Source organism: Lepidochelys olivacea, assembly GCF_965140295.1.
Source record: "Lepidochelys olivacea isolate rLepOli2 genome assembly, chromosome: 9".
NCBI lineage: Eukaryota > Metazoa > Chordata > Testudines > Cheloniidae > Lepidochelys > Lepidochelys olivacea.
Window position 1 is genome coordinate 80,057,496 of NC_140419.1, and position 13,126 is coordinate 80,070,621.

Below are 13,126 nucleotides of genomic sequence, written 5' to 3' on the forward strand. Positions count from 1 at the left end.
GTTAAAGATGGACCTAGGCTAGGACTCATAGTTCTGGACCCAAAGCTCATAATTCTGTTCTCACTGCCTACGTACAAGAGAGAATAGGGCCATACCATGCATCCTGTTGGACTCCTTGAAGTCTTCCTCCTTTTTCACGAAAGCCTCTTGTGTCCTCAAATAGTATTTTATATTTGCAGGTAAATACCAGCTGAGGTTCTCATCAAATACACTGAACAGGAGATAAAATTCCTTGTCGATCCCTTTCTACAATAATAATCACAATAATGGTCATTCATTTTAAAAACACACGGATCACCCGTTAACTGTTAAAGTACAGGCTGCTTTGCATGATGGCAATTTCTAATTTTTTGTTTCTTAAGTTGTCCACTTCCACCTCTTAGGGGGCCAAATTCTGATGTCTTTATTCATGCTGAGTAGCACTTACTTTAAAAGTGGTCCCAGAGCAGCACTGGGACCATATGTGAAAAAAGGTATGAGTAAAGCATGAGTAAAGTGATCAGAATTTTGCCCAGACTGAAAAGCCATTCTCTCCTTCCCCCACAATCCATAAATTCAGGTGCTGGACACTCCCCACCAGTTTCCAATAGGGTCAAAATCCGAACATTCCCCACTATGCAGGGTCTGGAGTTGGGCCCACCTAATACAAGATCACAATGCAGGATTGTTTCCTACCATCAAGACTTGAAAACTTTGTCGAGTCCAGTTTGAACTGACAGAAGCAATGAGACTTCCACAACTTCTCCTGAGGAACCTATTCTACACACTAATATGTTTCCCTATTAGGAGCTCTTTAGCTGATATTTAGCCAAAATTTCCATTTGCTCAGTTTCCTCCCCTTATTCTTACTAATACCCCCTTGGACCACTCTTAATTATTTGACCCTAGGATTTATTTACACCCTCAAATACCTGTAAATTGTTTATCATTATAACCTCCCTTCCACCTGCCAAGTTATACATAGTTTAACCTTTCCTCAAAATCAAACTCTCCTGCCCCTTAACCGGGTTTATTGGTCTCTTCTGAACTCTATCTAGTTTAGCCACATCATTCTGATCCAGAAAGCAAGATCTTCAAGGGAGGCTTTTAAAGCAGCTGCTTTGCAGAGTCACCAGCAATTCCCCAATCCACATTACAATGTATTCACAATCATGCAGCTGGTTTTGTCTTCTGTTGCCCCCTGTTTGTCATATGTGGGCCTGTTACTTCAGTGCTGCCTTGTTCCCTTGTGTACTCATTGTGCTACTTTGGCAACACCTGTGAAAAAGTGTTGAACATTTCTTCATTAAATTCCAAGGGAAAGTGTTAGTCCGACCTATGATTTCACTTATCTCCACATCACAAAAGCCTGCAGAACACCATCCATTTTATGTGCTTTTGTTGTAAAATCACCCCTTCATCTGAATTCTTCTCAAAATGGGCTGAGTTTAGAGTAGAACCTAGCTCCATTTGAAACTCAAAATGTTTCATCTTTCAAGCAAAAAATTCACAAACCTTTAGCAAAAAGGGGACTGTTTTCAACTTAGTATGAAAATGATTTTCAATATTTTCAATTTTGTGGTGAATTTTTCACACACCTCTCATTAATAATAGGAAGAAGAGGAAGAAAAAGAATAGGGGCATTCTGCCCTACATATATTAGGACAAATGTATCCCTGTGTAATCCCATAACTGTCAGTACAGGATCAGACCAAGGATTTTGACAAGATCCACCAAAATGCAAAAGGTTTCCCTTTCCCTTTAATTAAATCCCAAGATTAGATTAGTCAAAGATTAGTCAAAGACCTCAGGAATCCAACGTGTTAGGCTTCTCCCATAAGACACTTCGATGCATGAAGTTTGCACGGTTGAGGCAGCGCCCATATTCTGCCTAGATGCTTTTATTCTAATCTGTGGGGCACCCTCACCCATATATTTTTAATTACATTTCAGTTACCAAGGTTTTATTGGGGTCTCCTTTCTCTAGTTATTTCTTCCCCAAGGACGAAGAGCCTGAAACATTGCAGTGGGAGAGCTGACTCTACCTGCTTGTTGCTGGTGTTGAGAGTCCCAGGTCTGCAGATCACCAGAGGGCCCACTAAGCCGGAACTGGTATCTTGGATGGGATTTATCGCAGAGGAGTACATCCAGGTCAGGCAAGGAGGGTCATTGGCTGTGGGTCCAACGTGCTGTGGTACAGTCCAGTGGTATGTGAAGTTACGGAGAGGCTCAACTGAAGCCCCATTCCATGACAGACCTTTAAAACACAAAATGCTGATATGTATTCATGTATACAGCCCCTTTTGCAAGCTCTGCAGCTCGTTAGTGTCATCTGCTACTGTGATTCATTTCACTCACCACCAAAGGGCAGCCACCTCTGGGGTAGAATGGGGCAGCCATTATATATATTTCAGAAATACAGTAGGGGAATATTTACAGATTACTGGACATACGTGTGTGGGCAAATTTAGCGTAGGTGTCAGACAGAGGTGGGCCTCATGGCATGAAATAAAGAAATATATCCAATTAAATCCTCAGGAGAATTTTGGTAGGTGGAATATAGCTACCCAAATTACAGTGTGAACAGGGATATAAACCTCTGCTCTTGAAACAACCATCACAGGATCTTTAGGGGCCAGAAATGGTCAGCACCGTGATTTCATCTCTCCTCCAAGAGATAGTAGCTCCAGCACCACCTCCTCTCTGGTGCCACGCTGGGCAGTGGTTCAATGATAGGTCAAAGGGAAGAACATCCCCTACTGCATCACCAGCTCACTTCTCATGGTACACTAGCTGAGCAGGCCCCGCTTTACTCAGCTAGTGAGATTGGAGAGGACCACCACCCAGTGGGGTGAGGCTGCAGACTGTGGAACCATACCACAGGGGTTGTCATTGCCTCAGTTTAGAAAGAGGGGGTGGGATGAAGTAACAAACCGTCGTGGTACAGCGTTCCTTCCCATTCCTTTCCATAAAACACACCATGGGGCTGGATACTGAAGGGCCAAGAGGCTTTGTTAGCAAATGTCACCAAGACCGTGTCTCCCACTTCAGCTTTTATCACTGGACCTGCAGAGAAAGAGGATAATGGAGTGATTTCCAAGATAATTGGACAAAACAGGCTATCCATGGCCATTTTCTACCCAGAGTTCACAGCCACAGATGACTAACAGCAATGGGTATAGCAGAACCACCAACTGTCTGGTTTTGGCCATGCTAAGTAGGACTGCTAGCCATTCAGGCAGACTGGCATTCGAGGCAGGGAGGGAGAAACTATTTAAAAGTAAAACAGCTTGAAGTTTGACTGAGAGAATTCAGTGAAGAGGTTACTCCAGACCCAAAAGGCTGGGATTAAATGGGAGGGAGAGGGAGAGCTACCCCCTACTCCTTAGCTGGTGCAGTGAGAATTCCCCCTCCTGATTTATGTCCTGTGCTTACTCACCACCCCTGATCCTACTTTAAATCAATGACCAAAGTTCCATTGCCGTCAGTGTGATCGGATCAGGCCTTTCATCTCCCTAATGGCCTGTATGAGAACTAACCCCAACCAGCCAGACTAATCGATCTATTAATCTAATCTAATCTAATCTGACCTATCACATTCCTGTTGTGTCTCTCACCAGAGTATTATCTAGGCATCAAATGCTCAAATTATAGATGGTATTAAAATAATTCAAAGGAATTAATGCTGTGCCCATTCATTCGCTCTCCAAGTCCCACTCTTTTTGTCTCATCATTATCTGATCACAAAGAGCACTGCCAGCTCCTCCCGAGAAGAAGTTTCTAAGTAGAAAGTGGGGTTCGTATTGCGTCCTGAAGACACAGTCAGAAACACATAATCAGAAGCTCAGGCAGACGAGCGCTTTGCTGTGATTTGTTTAGTCAGAGATAGGGGAATAATGTGTTCCTTGCCCCTTCCTGGTAGCTTCCAAAGGTTGCTGTGGCAGAACAATACTGGGGCCCCCCAATCACAAGACCACCAGCCCCCCCAGTATAGGTCTTCCTTGCTCTAAAGAGCTGCAGTGTAATGTCATCTAGGAAGCACCTCCACCACAGAGGGCATTACTTCTAGGAATTATTTGACAGTGCCAGCCAATCAGCATTTCTCTGGTGCTGATAGATCATTCTAGAAGGTGCTGTAAGAGGGTTTATGTTGCCAGACAATCCCTACCAAGTATCCCAAGGTGCATCTCTTCTTCTGACCGTTGTTTTTCTAGCCGGAACGTTGCATCAGTATATTCCACATACTTGGCCTTCCAGTAGGTTCCCCCAATCCGCCTGACGCTATGCTTGAAGAACTGCTCAGAAGAACTAAACACAGAGAACAAATTTCATGTCCTTTTACAAAGAGGCAAACTCCCCTGCCCCCATCAGGGTAGTGACAGCAGCAGCTCTCAGCTCTGCAGCCCTTTAAATTGAGTCTAAACCTCTGATTTTGAAAACCCAGCAGTGCCAAGTATAGTAATGCCGTTAGGTAGCACTTTTCATCCGGGAGTGTGACAAAGCCCTTTACAAACTGATAGGCAGACTTTATGTAGGGATCACCTCACTCTCCGCAGGAACGCAGCCAACTCTGTGCTGGAACATGGCCACTGTTTAATAGTTATACAGCAATTCTGTACAACAGTTTGGGCTCAGGATTCACAGACTAGTATATCCAAATGAAACTGCAGTACTGACTCAGAGGGAAAGATGCCCTCTATTGAACCAACACCACTTCAGCACAACTTTCCATGGAGGTCTTGGGAAAGCGCTATGAGAACTGGGATGTTTTGGGTAGTGGCAATCCTAACTCTAAAAGAAACACACATGAAATGAAAAGAGACTAATTCCTTCTCGCCGTCCCCTCGCCTGCATTCCAAAATGTGCCCTGCAGGAGAAGCAGCAGAGTCTAGTGGTGAGAGCACAGAGCCTGGGACTCTTGAGGTCGAACTGTGGCTCTGCTACTGGCTCACTGTGTGGTTTGTTGGGCAAGTCACTTAACCTCTGTGCATTTCAAGTTTTCCCATGTGTAAAATGGGCATGACATTTACCACCTCCTAGGGATGAGTGTGAGAATTCATTAGTTTCTATTTGCAACGTGTTCTGAAAATATTAAACACCCTTATATATGCTAAGTATTATTTCAGTTGTTTGGAATGAAAGGATGTAAAACTCTCAAGAGAGCTATTCATTTAAATCGCTCTGCATTTGCTGCTAGATTTCACGTAGAAGGCTAGATGGAAGCTGAATGTAAATCTGTAGTACATCTATGCCACCCTGTGTCTGCCACTGGATTTGCTTTTTTAATCGTAGCTACTTTCTTTTATCAAACTCGCAGGCTTCTTGCTAAGTCAGGTACAGTGAGTGGAGATGGAACTTGGAGGCAACTGTGATGTGTCCCTCAACCATACAGCATGCTGGGACACCTGAAAGCTTTGTGAATGTATGTTATGTGAATCGCATGTTAAACCATTCCATTGAAAAAGGCATTCCAAATTTCCTTGAGAGTGTTTCTGTCAAGCTTTATTCCAGACAGTGGCTACAGATTTTAGTACAGTGCCTTGCATGCAAAAATCCTCTTACCTGCCTGGCTCCTGAAGACTTTTCCCGGTGCTCTGGTCAAGCCCTGAAGGTCCATAATTCCACTGTACTTCCTTTGCAGCTATATAGTATCTCCGAACTGTCCCTTTCAGGGAGGACTCTGGAGCTTTCTGAGAACACTGTCTGACTTCGTAGACTGCTTCCATTCCAGCTGTACATGGGAGAAGCAAATGCACACTTAACTCCTGTCTGCCACTCTGAATGGAAGGTGGACAGGGGACCTATTTCCACAGTGCACCACCCATTCTCTTTGCACAAGTCATTGAGCCCAGTTGTCCCAAATTATGCATGGCTGTGAGTGAGTGTTTAGGCAATTGCTTCACATATGAGATTTTTCTTTTCCAGCAGGCCTACCTAAATACAGGACATTGCATTAGGGTGGTTGGTGGACAAAAACAGCCCTCAGCCACTCCCATGTGTACCATACAGGTACAGCCTGGAGAGACTACAGGTCCCAGCATGCAGTGCTCCACTCTGATGTATAGCGCCTTCTGCAGCACCACCAGCTGCTCCAGTCCTGTGATATTCAGTACTGAACAAGAGATGTCACATCTGGCATCTGTAATCCCTGTAGGTTGCACCTACATATTAAAGACCAGGGTGGCTGTAACTCACCAGTTTTATGCAATATAGGGGGAGCCATCAGATCAAATCATTGATTACACAGCAGGGGAAGTCCTTTTACCTTGGGGCATTGCCCACAAGACTGTTCTGCTTCATCCCGTAATGTCAAGGGGCCACAGTGGGGAAGTGAATGGGGGCCACAGAGTGCAGGACAGATTCCAGACTGTGCCTTACCTTGCAGGTGATTGTTGACTTGACAGTTCAGAAGCCATCTCCCAGTGTTACTGGGGATCATGTCAGCTGTAACAAAAGTGGCTGGAAAGAGGCTGGCCACATTGGACCTGTGGCCTCTGATGGTGAGTGTCTGTCCATGGAAGAAGGCTGTGTGAATGTCAGTCTCACTGCCCATCCCAAAGAGGTGCCATGCCACGTGATCCCCAGCACACATTGTCATCTCAGGTAGGTTCCCATACACATAACCATTAATAGCTGTAAAACCAAGTGAATGAGAAGCAGAGATCAGGAAGGGGGTGGAGGTGGGGTTCACAGCTCCATCCTGCAGGTCCCATTATAGAAACACAGGACATTCAGAAAACAGGTCTCAACAGAACACCTTTCCCTTCTCCTGCCCAATCCTGGGGAGCCTGCTTCCACAAATCATTTTCTAAGATGGATCTTATTCTGGACATCAGATTAATGGCCACACGTTCACTGAAGGTAAAAGCCAAAACCCTGACAAAAATTATGATTGTTTTGATGGTGCATCTTTCAGCACAAGGTCTCACTGGCTTCTCAAACCATCCCTGCACACATCAGATGAGACTGCACTTCAGGGTATCAGGGAAGGAAATCCCCAGGCATAGATTGACTGGACAAAGCCAGTGTGAAAGGTGGCACTCACCATGCATTCTGTTGCTCACTTGGAACTCCTCATCTTCCTTATCAACAGATTCTGGGTCTGTGCAGAATGATGCAATGTTCTCATCCAGGTGCCAGCTCAGGTTCTCATCAATCACGCTGAACATGAGAAAGAAATCAAGGTCCACGTCTTGCCGTCTTTGAGCTGTGCCAGTCAGAGCTCCTAGGGCAAGAGAGAGGATGAGTGACTCCCACTGCAAAGCAGAGATCTGTCAATGGATTTAGTGAGATCAGCGCTGTTAATTCACCAACAGCATGAGACTCCTGTTCTCCCTGATTTTCCAGGCCAGACTATCACTGAAGTCTGCCAATGCACCTCACCCTAGACCTGCAGTATTCCCTGCTATTCCATTCCTAAATTCCAATGTGTCTCACTTCTGATTTACAGCACCCCCTGCAGTCCTGGATCTTTCAATAGTGTTGTCATTCTTGCTGAAATCCTGTAGGGTTTGGAGGAGGTTTGAGGGATTTGTCTTTCTTTCTTTCTTTCTTTTTCTTAATATGTACAAATGGGGTCTTGAATGAGATCCCTGCACTACTTTCCACTTGTGCATTTGAACTGATCCACAGAGCTGAGAAGTTAATGTACTGACTCTCTAAGCCACAGAGAAATAACAATCAGAATCAATCTAGAAATTGAGAATTATCTCAGATTGCATATAAGTTCCACATTAACTAGATAGCTGTCTAACAATGCATCACTGCTTGCCTTACCATAACTAAGATCATTGCAAAGGCTTCAGTTTGTGTGAAGTTGTAACTCTGAGCTGTCTTTCCCCTGAGGTTTTACCTTCTTTGCATGTCAGTAATGGCCCAATCAACCCAGAAGCAATGTCCTTCGGGGCATCAGTATGAGAGTGGTAGACCCAGGTCAAGCAGGTTGGGTCGTCAGCCATCGGGCGGTAATCTTCAGTGATAGTCCACGTATATGTGTGATTCCCTCCTGGTGGAACAGCATCATCCTTCTTATGATCCTGTGAGGATGCATCGGGGTACAGGGACCCTGGAATAATTGAGCAATCACAGCATCCATTCAAGTTTGGCAGAGAATATATAACGTATAAAGCTGTACTGCATTTCTCACACTAGATACAGCACAGATAGCTGCAAGTTACTTTTTCCACTTCTGTAGCACCTTTCAAGTTAAAATTCACACCACGTAAGTAATGTAATCATCATTTTTCCAATGGGCAAACTGAGGCTCAGAGAAGTTGTTAAGTGACTTTGCCCAGTATACTGGTGGCTGAGCCAGAAAGGTGACTCATGGTCCCATGTTCTAATAATTGCTTTTTTATAGTCTCATTGGAAAACAGAGAACTGTGCTAAGTGTTCAGTTCAAATCTGCAGTATGCCAGAAATAGTTCGTTTCTAAATTCTCTGGGACTATTTCAAACAGTGACTCTCTGTTCTGATATTCTGTCATTCCCGTGGAACCTACAAGATTCATCACGTTAAAGACATCTAAATATGCGTAGCACTATATAATATAATATGATTAATATATATACATAATATAAACATTCATTAGCTACTACCTTACTGGTCCTCAGCTCCTGTATTCTGGCAATGAGAGTGTTACTGATATTGTGTTCTTTAGGAAGGAATTTGGACATTCCGTTAAGGAGTTCATGTTTGGAAAAAGTGCGTCCAACTCAGATGGTACCATACTGCTTAGAAATCCACTAACCCTGCATCCGGTGGTATTGCTAAAAGCCTACCTAACTATACCAGTTTTCCAAGTGATATTGCTTTGAGCCAACCCAAACATGTCCCCTTCTCAGCTGGCTTTGCTTTCTTATATACTCCTAAATTCACAGTGGGGAAACTGAATCTGAACTCAGCAGGGGCTCATTTACCTTCTGAGTCCTTCTTGTAGAAGACGCCATGAGGATGGACTGTGTGTGGCCGGTTGGCAAAGTTTTTTAGGTGCACGGTAATGGTGTCACCCACTTCTGCTCGTATGATGGGCCCAAGAAATCCCAGCCAGGCAGGTTTGGGGATCTCTGTTGTATACGTGGAGTCTGAGTATTGCTTATACACAGATTTTTTGTAAGTGCTTCCCACCCTGTCCTTGCCAGGCTGGAGGAACGTAGAGGCTTCTCTGTTAAATTCAAAACAGGATAACAGATCGTGAATAATGTGCCGTCTACTACAGCTGCATAACATGGAGAATAGTGATAACAGAGACACCTAATGTAGCTCTCTCAGCTGACTCCTAGAGCCTCTGCTGTGCCAGCGCTCTATCCCTGCTCCTAGTCCAGCATTGTGCTTCCTCTTCCCGAACCCTATGGCAGCTCTGGGAATGCAATCCGACTGGACAATAACACTGGCCTCTCTACTCTTGTCTGGTTTTTGAGTGTTGTAAAATATGAGAGGAACTGACACAATGTAATAGATCAGCACAGCAGACCATCTAGATTGAGACTAGGTCTCTGGCTATGGTCAGTGCTGAATGCTTCAGGGAAAGACCTGACACAGTCCCCATAAATGTATTTAACTGTAGATGCTATACAATGGTGGGATGGGGGAAAATTTCTTTCTTATCTGGTGATCATTTTATGCACTAAAGGATGAAAGTCGAGAGCCCTAGTGATTGCTATCCTACCTATTGTTCTAGTCCTTTAAATCTATTTCAGTGCTTAATTCTAGTGCAGACAGGAGCTATGCTCTGTGAGTTGCAAGGGGGAAAAAAAGCTCCTGAGCTCTCTCACAAAGACTAACACAAGAAAAAAGGGTGAGTTTCTAGTCAAAAGCTGATGTGAAATATTAGTGGAAAGAGCAGTCAGCTCAGGCTGATGTGTCCCCAGTACATATCTAACCTTCAGAGTTGAAACCTCTTACAAGTGTCCAAAAGTCAATACAACAGTGGATTGCTTTTTTTTTTTTTATCATTTCCTACCAGATGAGAGGTGAATCTTGTCTCAAGTATTAGTGTATCAGGTCATAATGGAAGGAGAAGATATTTTTTCCTAGGAATCAACATTGCTGCAGCAACAAAAATAGTTGTGGTACATGGGCAAATAGAAAAACTGTTCTTTATGGGCTCAGTGCTGTACCCCTGAAGTCAACCCCGAGCTTTGTCATTCACTGCAATAGAGAGGGTTAGGGCTGTAGGTATGCAGCTCAGAGCGACACTACATCCACAAAGTCACTCCTGCAGCCAGCCCTTCTATGTAGCTGGGCCAGAACAGATGTTTTAAAAAGGGATAAGAGAACCTGGCAGTGACTTAAATTTTATGAAATTTTATAAAAATGATACAATGTAGTGTAATCAATGGTAGCTCTTATTTAGCACTTTTCATCTCAGAGTGCTTTATGAAGGAGATCAGTATCATTATCCCTGTTTTAGAGGCACAGGGAGGGAAAGGGACATGCCCGGCAAAAAGCACAGGCACACAAACACATTCTCTCTCTCTCTCAGAAGGTTGAAGCTGTTTCCATTTCAAAATGAAAAGCCCTGAAGTTCTTTCAATAGTTTTTGTGATTTATTTTACAATATATAATATATATTCAAAATGTGTCTGAAAAATATTGACATTTTGCCAGCCTGATGCACGTGATCTAAATAGTTATTTAAAAAAATCTGTTTACTGCAAATCTAGTTTCGTTTTCAAACCGGGGCCATATTTTCAACTAAAAAACTTTTCCTTCATAATGTTTTAACTAATTTTATTATTTATTTCCCTGAGGAAATGAGTTCCACAGACTAATTCTATGTTTAATCTCAGTGACTGTCTCTTTGTTCTTGTATTATTATGAGAGAAGGTGAATAGAAACACAAGATTTACTCTCTCTAAAATATTCATTATTTTATATGTATTTTCTATTATGTCCCCACTTATTTGTTTTCTTTATAAACTAAATAGTCCCAACCTATTAAATATCTCCACATATGAAAATCTTTCCTAGCCTCTGATCATTACTGTTGCCTTTCTCTGAACCATTTCTATTTCTGCTATATGCTTTTTGAAATAAGTGACCCAACTGTATAAAGAATTCATGGTGACAGTGTAGCACTGAGAAAGCTTGGCCAGGAAATGGATTTTATTTACCATGAAAAATTTCAACAGGAAATGCACAGTTTTCATTTGCAGAGAATGCTTTTTTCAGAATTTTTCTTAAGTTGCCATTTAAAAGACTTGGTTTGGTTTAGTTTTTTGTTTTTGAAAACCAGGAACCAAATATGTTTTTGTTTTTTATTATTGCAAACCATTTTTTCTCAGTTTTTAGGCTTTTGGGTTTTCAACAAAACTCTGAACATTTTTGATGAAAACATAAGCTTTCTTGCAAAAATTTCTACTTAGTCAAAAAGGTATTTTTTGTCAAAATACATTTTTGACCAGCTCTAACCGCTTGTGTCATAATGGCATAAAATTCACAGGCTTCAAGGCACATAAATGGATCACCAGCTAGGGTCAGGAAGAAATAAACCCTATGATATAGCATTGTGCAATGGGGTGCATTCTAAAGGGTTTGCACTTTCCTCAGAAGCATCTGGAATTGATCAATGTATATTGAACTAGATCCATCATTGGCCTGTCCCAACGTGATAATTTCTATGTTCCGATGATAAAAACAGGTTAACCATTAAGCCAATAAAGATGAGATATGGCACCACATCACCTGCTTCCTTAATAAAACTTCTTGCATAAACCTCCTGAGCCATTAGCTTTTTTAGACTCAAATACTTATAGTTGTTAAACATACGGTTCATCTTTAATGCTTCGGTCTGTGATTATGTTCTTCCCTGTTGGAGCATAATTCCATTCCACCTCACAGATACCCAGGTAATAGACTCTGGTGGCACCTTCAGCAAAGAAGGGCAGCAGCAGCAGCAAATGAAGGAAAAACAGAGACTGAGGCAGCAGTTGCCGACAAGATTCCATCCCAGCTCAAGGTGAAGGCTCTTCAGGAGCAGGCAACCGCTTTTTTGGAAAAGAAAAAGAGTCTGAAGTAATGGGACAACAATCAGGCTTTCGCTCTCATAACTTAGTCCGAAGCAGTGTGGTTTGAAGGTACGGGATGTTTTGAGAACATGGGAAGGAATCAACATGTAAAAACTTCTGGGGTCACCATTTAATTATACCAGAATGAATGGGAAAATTACAAGGATTCTCAGCTCCCATGCTTCAAGTATAAGGTAGTCACTGGCTTCAGGATGAAAAAAAAAATCCTCCATCCACCAACCCCAACCCGACACACACCCTGGTCTATTAATATACAACAAAGGGTACTGAAGGAGTTATACCTTTCTCAACAGCATCTGACACTGGCCACTGAAGGAGACAGAGCAATGGACTATTGACAATTGGCCTGTCATACTGGGGTATTTCCTATAGGGTGGAGAGAGGCTTGGCATGCCTAAAAAATCCTGACTATCTCTCCTGCTGACCTAGCCAACTTTCTCAGGTGTTTCATTGGATGTAGCATTCTCCTAAACTGCTTGTCCTATAGTTTTGCGTCATGTCGCTGTGCATTGTAAAACTACTGTGCTCCACTGTGGGTGTTTGTACTGCCTTGGTGGGTTAAGTGGTCCTTGTAAATCTGTTTCTCATGTGCTTTGGGGTCCTTCTGAATAAAAACCACTATAAGTTATCATTGCCTTTACTAGCCCTCCAACTATCTCTTGTGCTAACAGAGAGAGCTAACGGGTAGAATCCTGAACCAATTCATTTGTCCCCAGAAATTAATGGTAAGTGGCAGATAGCATTGTTAATCAATCCCAGATAGTCATTCAGTTTACAAGGCTGAGCTTTTCACTCCTGGGTACTCAACTTGGAAAACCCCTCTTTGTGGTATACCCAAATGTGTGAACTGTTCCCACACACTCCTCTGCTCCAAATGAGAGCAGTCTCTGAACTCGTGAGACATTTCTACTCTACAATCCAATAATATGTAGGTCTCTTAGTGTTTTTCATCAGTAGCTTTCAATGCACTTTGCAAAGGAGATAAGTATTATACCCATTTTACAGGTGGGGAAACAAAGGCATAGAGAAGTGCAATAACTTTCCCAAGGCCTCCCAGCATGCTACTAGCGGAGCTAAGACTAGAACAAAGGTCTCATGCTACTGTTCCATCCACTAAG

At 42.9% G+C, this 13,126-nt stretch overlaps 1 protein-coding gene across 2 annotated transcripts in view; it reads right to left on the minus strand.

Annotated features, from left to right (window-relative positions):
• HEPH (hephaestin) overlaps positions 1-13,126 on the minus strand; it is a 34,142-nt gene that overhangs the window by 15,388 nt on the left and 5,628 nt on the right. For both annotated transcript variants that reach the window (XM_084638749.1, XM_084638748.1), the window contains 10 exons: positions 11,749-11,966; positions 8,898-9,142; positions 7,832-8,044; positions 7,025-7,204; positions 6,358-6,612; positions 5,542-5,710; positions 4,148-4,287; positions 2,914-3,045; positions 2,025-2,236; positions 96-246 (listed from right to left, as the gene is read on the minus strand). In XM_084638749.1, the coding sequence (XP_084494875.1) occupies positions 96-246; positions 2,025-2,236; positions 2,914-3,045; positions 4,148-4,287; positions 5,542-5,710; positions 6,358-6,612; positions 7,025-7,204; positions 7,832-8,044; positions 8,898-9,142; positions 11,749-11,927 (1,876 nt within the window). In that variant the 5' untranslated portion in view covers positions 11,928-11,966. The remainder of the gene's footprint in view (positions 1-95; positions 247-2,024; positions 2,237-2,913; positions 3,046-4,147; positions 4,288-5,541; positions 5,711-6,357; positions 6,613-7,024; positions 7,205-7,831; positions 8,045-8,897; positions 9,143-11,748; positions 11,967-13,126) is intronic.